The 10076-nt window shown below is 33.2% G+C and overlaps 1 protein-coding gene across 1 annotated transcript in view; it reads right to left on the bottom strand.

Annotated features, from left to right (window-relative positions):
- Window positions 1–549: 549 nt before the first annotated feature.
- LOC129938555 (huntingtin-interacting protein 1) overlaps window positions 550–10076 on the bottom strand; it is a 31466-nt gene continuing 21939 nt past the window's right edge. Inside the window, exons 3-9 of the mRNA XM_056046186.1 lie at window positions 4871–5292; window positions 4074–4810; window positions 3900–4009; window positions 3055–3783; window positions 2400–2868; window positions 1926–2327; window positions 550–1861 (exon numbers count right to left, since the gene is read on the bottom strand). Of these exons, the coding sequence (XP_055902161.1) occupies window positions 1374–1861; window positions 1926–2327; window positions 2400–2868; window positions 3055–3783; window positions 3900–4009; window positions 4074–4810; window positions 4871–5292 (3357 nt within the window). The 3' untranslated portion in view covers window positions 550–1373. The remainder of the gene's footprint in view (window positions 1862–1925; window positions 2328–2399; window positions 2869–3054; window positions 3784–3899; window positions 4010–4073; window positions 4811–4870; window positions 5293–10076) is intronic.

Genomic DNA, 10076 nt, shown 5'->3' with positions numbered 1-10076 from the left:
ACGGTTATTCTGTTTCCTAAAAGGAATTCTCAATTTTGTAGGCTTTGTTTTATGTACGGACGCCCTAAATAAGAAAAATAAAACAGTGTGTCGAGCGTCGGGATGAATAATAAACAAGAATTTAATAGGAGTAGGATTTATAATTGTATACGAACAAAGTGCAAATAAAAGACAAACACTGCACAATAATAATTGACCTGTCTCAACAGCTAAACGGATAAACTGGGCTTGAATTAACCGGAACAATTGCAAGCCAAGCAGTACACTGACAACAGATAATTATATGAATGACCGATTGGACATGCTTTTATTTTCTTTACTACTATACTTCATTGCATTAAGCATAAGATAATTGTTATTATTACTTTGTGTTTCTATTATATAGGTATATTAAGTTAACTTGAGTTAATAAATACCATTTTATATTGATTATAAAACAAATAAGTATTCTGTTAAGTCAAAGCTTTTCATTCTGAGTACTTATTCGAAAACGAGTACATTATCCTTAATATCAGCAATATGGATCTTTTGTTCGCGTTAAAATTATTAAAACTTCTTAGCTTTGGAAAATACATTAAATTATGCAATGAAATGTTTTATCTTGGCATTTATCCTAAATTGAAAGCTCTCCTAATCAAAGAAGTGAAAAATAAAAACACAATTTTATTTTTTAATTTAAGTCACATTCTGCATTTATTGTATTTGTATTTTAATTTGTTTTTAACTTTATTTTATAATATCCCAAGAACAAATTTTTTGTGTCATAAATGTTTAGTAAAAAATTATTTGCAAAACTATTTTCTGTCAATTTTTTAGAAAATGAAGGTAACCGGTGTTGTTATATTTTTGTAAAAGAAATTCAATTACTTAATTATGTTTTTTTTTCTTTTTCTGATTGGCAGTCTTGTGTGAAGTAGTATTTTATTTTTATTTCGTTTAATTTTATTTTTGAATGATAATAATAAATATATTATACAAATAAAATTCGTTCGATTGGGTATATTTTCGTATTTTTGTTTTAATAATAAATAGATAAACGTTATTGACAATTAAAAATAGAACAATTTATACCCTACATAACATGGGTAGGGTATGTGTGTAAAAATATTTGAAATTGAAAAATAATTTCGATGTTAACAATGTAAAAATATAATAATTTTTATATTTTGTTTGAATATAAAATTTTTTAACTTTGCTTAAACATAAAAATACAAAAAAAGTAACCATATTTTACAATATCTCATCATCATAATCAATTATTATCATCATTTATTGTTGTCTACACAATAAACTTGTATGTTTTTAACAACATACTTTATGAAATGGTTTTTTTTTTACTTTTAAATAAATGCTTAACAATATAATGAAAAAAATTAATCACAATCATTTCTATAATTTTTCCTACGGAATGCTGCTAATCTAAGTCGTTCGGTTTGTAAAGCCTGCTCGAGCTCTAATACTTTAACTTGAATTTCCATTTCAAATGTTTTAGCTTGATGTACTGTCAGTTTGCTTAAATCGAAGTCTTTAGAATCTTCTAAATGTTGACTACAGTCTTTGGCTGTTGCAACAACAGTACCGGTTGCTTGGGTGACATTTCGTGATGCTGTAGAAAGGTCGTTTAATTTTTGGCTATTTCGAGGAGCCTTAACACGACTGGCTACAACTAATTGGGCAGTACATGCTGCTATTTCTTGAGCAGCTACAATGATGTCTAAGTGATGTTTTGCTTCCCCGGATACTGCTTTGTTGGCGGCTTCTACTAGAAGATTTGCACCAGTTGCTACACTCTTAGCTGCAGATATAAGGCCTTCACTCCATTGGTTGTTTCTTTTATAAAACTCTTTGGCTGATGCACTTCCTAGAAAAATAAAAAAATTATGATAAATGTTTGCTTCTCTATAAACCCATTACTACTGTCTTACCTTTTCCAAGGGCAACTATTTCTGCTTGTAATGATTTTGCTCTTTGAACCAAAATCCGGATACTCTGCATAAGGCTCGTGCAAGCATCTAAAATACGTTCATTTACTTCCAATTTAATGCCAGAATCTAAAGCTCGCGAGCTGGAAAGTAGTTCGACAATTTTCGAAGCTGCTTCTTCAATTGCTTTATCCATAGTTGCTAATTCATTTTCCACTAAATCTCCCAATTGACCACTTGGATCAGATTTCGTACTTAAATCATGTATCATTCCCGTTATACTTGTTATTTTCTCCTTCAAAGTGACAATTTTCGGAAGAACAACTGAAGGTTCCGATAATTGCAATAGTGCCTGATACATTGAATTGATATCCGTGTCTAATGTTTTTAACTTTTTGCATATTTCTATCGATGAACAAATTTCAAAAATTTACAAAATTAATATTAAATTGAAATAAAAAATAATATTATTTATACCTTCACCAGCTTCAATATCTGCTGCGGTATTACAAACAGTCATTCCTTGAATTTGAATGATTGAAAGTAAATGTCCTGTGAGGACAATTTTTCGGGAAAACCCTTCAACTGCTGATTTATCATCCGAATATTTTTCGTATACAATCTGAAGTTCATTGAGTGTGTTTTGTAATTCTTCGGCTAACATCATGAAATACGTAGAAGTTCCTGCAACATTTGAAAACTCTTTTTCGGTATTAGCACGAATTGCTAATTTTTCCGAAGATCGTATGCAAGCTTCTAACAAAGCTCGAAGGGCACTTTCACCATGAATTTCGGTAGCGGATAAAGTTGATTGCAGTGACGCTATTGTTTCCAAGGACTGTTTGTATTTATTGTCAAGTTCTGATTGCTGGTGAATTAAATCTTGTATATCACATTCCAGAGAAGTTTTTTCTTCTGATAACCTTTCGAGATTGGTCTTAACTGTCTGTGAATTTAAACAAAAATTTATAAAAAAAAATTCAAAGTTTCAAAAACATTTAAAATTCTTGGGACCGTTCTTAAAGTTTATCAAAAGATTCAAATTTGTAAATATTTGTCTAAAACTTTTTAACTATTTTGATGTTCTACAAAATAAAGAAATAGCAACAATAGATATTTGTACAAAACCCACCTTTAGCTCATCGGTTCTTTTTGAAATTTCTTGTTCCATTTCTAGAGTCTTAGTATTGAGGCTGGTCTCAAACTGCAATTTACAAGTTTTAAATTCTTCGTCATGTTTAACATTGTTCTCTTGTATTGCATTTTCAAGCTTCTGAATTTGTTCTTGAAAATCACTTTCAAGTTCCTTGCTCTTCTGTTCAAGTTTCGCTTGGGATAACATAAGTTCTTCTTTTTTTGATGTTGCATTCTGAATTTCACTATTAAGGGCTTCAATTTTTGTTTCGTAATCCTTATTTGTGGTCTTCAATTCATTCACAATTTGTTCATGTTCCTCATTTGAACGTACTAATTGAGCTGATAACTGAACACATTCTTCTCTTTTCGATGATAGCTCACTTTGAATTTGCTCCAAAGAAGCATTAGCATCTGATTTTGATTGAATAATTTGATTTTCTAGCATAGCGGATTTTTCTTTGAGTTCAGCTATTTCGGCGGATTTATCAACTTGCAGATCATCGAAACGACGCTGAAGACTTTTATGTTCTTCACAAAGATTTTCATACTTCACGCTGTGATCTTTTGTTTGGTTCTCAAGTTCTGTGGTTTTGCTTAATACTTGTTCATATTCAATTTGCTTTTCTGCAAATTCATCTAATTGGACCTTAATTAATTCCTTTTCTGCAACTAATTCGGTGTTTTGTTTTTTAATTGTGTTAAGTTGCTTTGAAGCTTCTGCATGCTAGAAATATTAAATTAATAAAAGTTATAAACGTTTGCAAACTCAAATAAAAATAAGTTTTGATTTTGTAGTTGATTTCGGTCTACACAAAAATTCACATCTTAAAACAATCATACCTGCCTCAGTAAATTTATATGTTCCTCCCGAATTTGCGTGTACATATTCTTGAGTTTGTTGAATTTTTCTTCCGTAATGTTGGCTCTTTCGTGTTCTGCAGTAGCTTTTTCTAAAAAAAAGATTTACCATCAAATTACAATTTCTGATTTTAATAGTCTTCTAACAAAACTTACGTTCAAGAATTGGTGCAGTTTGGAGTTTTAATTCAAGATCATCTTTTAAAATTCTCATAGTGACTAACTCTTCGTTAGCATTAGCTAATTCTGAATTTAATCTAGAGATTTGTTCCTCCAAGTTATTCAATTCATCTCGATGTGTTATTGTCATGGATTTAACACATGTCCTCAATCGTTCAATTTCGAATTGAAGTTCGCGTATGAATTCCTCTCTGTCTTGCAGTAAACGCTCGAAATCGATTTGGGGATTTTCTGGGGTTTCTACACGATTGTTTTGCATCTGTTCTACGCTTACATCAACTAAATTATCAACAATTGGTTCTGGTTCAGGAGGAACAACCACAACTGGAGGTATGTAGCTACCAAAGTCTACACTGGATGAGAAATTTGGTGCATGTGGTGGAAGATGTGGAACTTGTATCAAATCGGCAAAATATTGTAACGGACGGACGGCATCATAGAATGTTTTCAATTGATTAAAAACTATTCGAAAACGGTCACGGTGTCCGGTTAAAATATCATTTGGTAAGTTAGCGTGCAACTTAAACATAAGACGTACTGATAGATCGTAGAGAGGATTGGAGTCCTGGATAAGGGGAATTAATGGAGCAAGACGGCATTGACCTTGCGGCGTCATGGATGACATTCTGAATGTATTTATTGATGTAAAAACTTTGGTTTGCAATGCAATTATATCGTCAAGATAATCGAATATTTCTACTCCTAATTGAAAGCTAGAAAAGAAAAAAAAATGTAAGTAATTTTTGTTTTAAATCCAAAATTTAAATACTTACTAAAAATTTATATCATCACCAGCTACTCTTTCGAGATCTTTGAAGTCGATCAATAAGCTTCCGGGAAAATTAGGGTTTTTTTCGTGGAACTCCAATTTGGTTACGATAAGTTTTGTATACGCTTGTATACAACTACCAACTCCGTCTTGTAAATGCCCCCAGAGTTTTCCCATTTCGTGTATCATTTGCTTATGACTGCGTGAATGTTTAAGTGCACTTGGGTGACCTTCCCGTAATACTTTATGTACTAGATGACAAAATTTCCATGCTGTAAATTGATTTTCCATCAATGGTTGTTTTGTAACAACAGCCCAAAACGATTTGGTCTCTTTGGTTCGATGAGTTGATATAATTGCTGATCTTGCGTGTTTAAGTTTGAGTGGTGTTTCCATTGGATTGAGGGCTTTGCTGACGCTGATTGACTGTGGGTTGTATAAAAGATTTATTTTTAAATTTAATTTACAAAAGGAGATAAGAAAAATAAAAGGTTTTGATTTTGACTGGCAGTTAGACTTTTTACAGAACCAAAATATTGCACATTCAGAATTCTTAAACGAGTATGGCAATTACAAAAATATGGTTTTAATCAAGGTTTTCAATGGCTATATGCTTAAGATCATGTTCCTTTTATTCTGAGTCACTTTAAATATAGTAACAATAATTTTGCTTTCAATAAAATCACTTGGCAATAGAATTACATTTTTATTCTAACACACAAACAAAACAATACTATTTGAAAAAGAACTTCTTTATCACGTCAGGTTTTTAACACATACATCTTTAAAAAAGCGAAAAAAACATGGCTAGTTAGTCATTCAAGTATGTTACTAGGTTTTCGAAAATTTTCATTACATATAAGATAACTTATGAGTCTAATTAAGATTCCGAAACTGAACACAAATATTTTGCGAGTTCCCAACTCTTATCCATAGTAAAAAATGAAAACAGCAAATTTTAAAGTTTATTTTTATTTTTTAACATATTAAGTAAGTGTGTTGAATAAAATTGTTTCATTGTTTTATTGTATTGTTTTATTGTTGTATTCAAATATAAATTGGGAGCATTCAATCTTGATCTCTATTTAGTTTTGGTATAAGTATGCATATATCAAGAAACCTGCTTACGTTGTGACAAAAGGGAGAAAATTTGACAAAAGCTTTCTTGGCAAATTCAGGGTATTCTTTATAGACTTATATCTGCTTTGCGCTCTAACAAGCTTTCTTGTAAGAATTCATGTAAAATTGGAAAACATTCAACATTGTTCTTTTGTATACAATTAAGCCAGAAATCTATTTTTCTTTTCAAAAATATCAGTTTATCCCTCGCTAGAAAAACTGCTATGGATTTTCCCTACAAAACTGTAAAAGTTTCGTTGATCTTTTCAAAATATCTGATATTTGATATTTATTTACTTGTATGTCAGCTGTACATCCAGATGAACTTATAAATAATACAGGAGATAAAACATTAATTTGAGATACAATCAACAAAAGAAATATTTACAAACGTTTGAGAACAAAATTAACAAAAAAATAATTATACATTGAAAATTGACTTAAATTAAGAATTAAAGATTTCAGATCGAAAAAAAAGACATGTCAATTAAAAGTTATCTGAAAATGATTAATTTAAAGTATGTATGTTCAGTTCAAGTTTGAGAAATATTCAAAACAAATTGGTTAAAACTTTCTGTTTTCGAGTCTAGACCTCATTTGACTGGGAGGGTTAGCCTAACAGCATGAACGAAAAATTGCCTGCGCGATGTCAAACGCGTAAAGGTGGAGCGCAATAATATGGAACGACTAGAAACACAAAAATTAAGTATGTTACATAGATAACTTGGTGTCTTAACAATCAATTTGAAGAGTAAAATACAACAACGATATTTGAAGAAAGCTACCAGATCGCAATTAAAAAGCTGACGAGCTTGAAAAGTGACATGATCGAACCTACTTAGGTTAAAAACAAATTGAGCTATTGCATTAAATGCCACCTTTAGTTTGTGAGCTGATTGAGAATAGGTCAGCAAACAGCTCAGAACCGTATGTTATTATAGGTAGGACAAGTGCTTTTACCAGCTTTAATTTAATATGGGTAGGTAGTACGGATTTAGTAACAGATAGTCCTCTAAGTGAGGAATAAATCTTTGACACAACTGTATCGACATGACTATTCCAAGTTAACCTGTTGTTAAAGACCAAACCTAAATTTCTAACTTGGGCACAATTATTCAACATAACGTGAAGGAAATTATCTGGGTTTGGTTTGTTTATTGAAATTGGAAGAGCTTTCGTTTTTTCAGGATTGAGTTTAAGTTCGTTCCCTATCGACCAATCATATATAGCCTGTAAATCAATGTTCATTTTAGATATCGCATCCTTAATCATCATCTCAGGAAAACTAATATACAATTGGACATCATCTGCATAGATATGAAACTGACAGTAAGACAAAACAGAGGGCAGATCATTAATGAACAATGAAGACAGTAAAGGTCCAACGATTGATCCTTGAGGCACACAATTATTAACAGGGAGGAACGAAGACATTCTACCATTACAAGACACGCTTGCATACGATTGGTCATATATGAGTAAATAAGTTTTTTAGTTGGCGTTATGTGGGAAAGTAGGAGGATGTTAATAAAGTCAGGATGAATATTGTCAAGTCCGGTAAAATTAGATTTTATGGAGAAAATGGCTTTACCTACCTGATAAATCATCTACGGCACATATCAAAAAGTCGTTAGTAGTATCATTCTCTGCACGTCTAGAAGACATATCACTGAATTGGAACCTGCCAAATCGAAATTATCATCATAAGATTCAACCTTTTCTCCAACCAATATTCTTAACTTGCTTCCAAAAAAACTTTGACAACCGATCTGAGTTAAACTTATTCAAAAAATCAAATCAAATGGGGTGGCGCAACAGTCCGTTGTGAACCAGGGCCTAGTGACTTCCAACTCTCAACCATTCCTGTGTGCGAGTACTGTTGTCAGGAATGGAAGGGACCTACAATTTAAGGCCGAATCCGAACGGCTAGTTTGAAAAAGCACTTTTTCATGACAAGAATTACTCTTGAAGGATTTGTCAATTCCTCGAAAGAGGCAGTACCCGCGAAAATTAATTTTTTTTAAATTAAGGTGGCACAGGCAGGGATTGAACCCTAGACCCCTTGCATGACAGTCCAACGCACTTTTTTTTTTTTTTTTTTTTTTTTTTTATTTTTTTTTTAAATTCATTTTTATTAATTCATTCTTAAACCTATCTTAAAGCTAGACAAAAGTTCATAAAACTAGCCTAATTATCCATAACTTACAACTAACTTAATGGTCCCATACGGACACTCTAAGTTAAACTATAACACTTAAAACTAATGCCTTTCGGCCCTAAGATCTATTTTACTTCATTTTAATTTTATTTATTTTGTATTTATTAGAAAATTATGAGAAAAAACTAATATCAAGGTCCTTTTTTTATTTTTACTTAAAAAACTACTTAAAATTAGGTCCTTAAATAAAACTTAAAGCTAACTTAAACTACCTATTCTACCTATAAACTACTTAAAACTAGAACAACCACAGCAGCAAATCTAACGTGTTTTGTTTTTATATTTTACTGTCTTTTTTGTATGTTTTTTTTTTGTTTCTTTGTTTTTTTTTTTTTTTTCTTTGATTTTTTTTTGTTTTTAATTTTTTTTTTTTTTTTTTGTTTTTTTTTTAATTAATTTTTTTTTGTATTTTTTTTTTGTGCCACCATGCCTATTCTACTTAAAACTAAACCCTAAAACTATAAAACAAGTATGTAAGCCGGCCAAGGCTTAAAACCCCATCCCGACTACCCACTATCAAGTGCCGATTGAAGCCACCAAAACTGGTTCTCCTGCTTCACCCTATCAGTTCGGTCCCGTTCGGACACAGCCCTACTGAACCGAAGGAGCTCTGCTCCACCTTGTGCCATGACGTCCCGATTGTACAGGAGTCGCCTATCCACGGTTCTTCGTCTGACGTGGTAGATTAACGGGACTGCCAATCTATCCTGTATCAGACCGCATTTGTCTAAAAAGAGGAATGCCTCTGGTGGAATGAAGCCGCTCAAGCGCGCACTCTCTAAATACTCGTCGTTCGGATAGAACGCCCCGAAAATTAAATTGTTGGTCGAAGACATAGCTCTTGCAATGTGACCTCGAACGAGTTTTATCACGAAATTGTCAATTCTGTTGATTCGAGCCCCGTTGTACAGGACCTCGTTGGAATAATAATGCACATAAGAAGATTCGGCTGTTCGATATAAGCCGGTACAGCGTCGTAAACACTGCCGCTCGAACACCCGAAACTTCTCCATCTGGGAAGGGGCAACGTTGAACCACACAGGACAACCATAAACGATCATTGGCCGTATGAGGGCCATGTAGCAAATTACCTTCACTCTGGGGTCAAGCCGACTGCTAAAAAACAGCCGTTTCGTCAGAGCGAAGGCTCCTCTGGCCCTGGTCAGAGCAGCATTTATATGTCTGTCGAAATATAAATACTGATCTAACCAGATACCGAGGTACTTTACTACACTTTTGCTCGCCAGTGGCTGCCCGTGAAGATCAACGATGACCATCTTGCGCCAATTCTTACACGTATCCCTCGTGGCCCTAGCCAACGGAGTCCGGAACAGAATTGTCTCTGACTTCTGGACATTTATTTTCAGTTTCCAGTCGTCGCAATATCGCTGAATCTTGTCGAAATCACGCTGCAAGAGAATTCTAATAACCTCAACCTTTCGGGCCGTTCTGTACGCAATTAGATCGTCGGCGTACGCAATTGCCTTTGTAAGACTACCTATCAGATCGCTGGTGTAAATGCTGAAGAGAATCGGCGAATTCACCGCTCCCTGTTGAAGACCATTTTTAATTGAGAATGTTGTGGTAGAAGTTACATTGCCACTTTTGACAACAAACTTTCTACCGTTAAGCATATCATAAAGTATATACAACAATGGCTTGCTTATGCCAAGCCTGTTCAGTTTTAGGTAAAGGCCGTCTAACCATACGGTGTCAAAGGCCTTTTCCAAATCAACCAGAACAGCACCTGTGCATTGTTGTTTTGATTTATTCCATTGGATATCAGAAACGAGTTTAGACGCAGCATGAATTGTGTCATGACCCGCCTTGAACCCGAACTGTTTATCCGGAATTATTTTGTTGTCCGCAGCCC

This window comes from Eupeodes corollae, chromosome 1 (genome assembly GCF_945859685.1).
Source record: "Eupeodes corollae chromosome 1, idEupCoro1.1, whole genome shotgun sequence".
Taxonomy (NCBI): Eukaryota; Metazoa; Arthropoda; class Insecta; order Diptera; family Syrphidae; genus Eupeodes; species Eupeodes corollae.
This window is presented reverse-complemented; position numbering and strand designations above follow the sequence as displayed.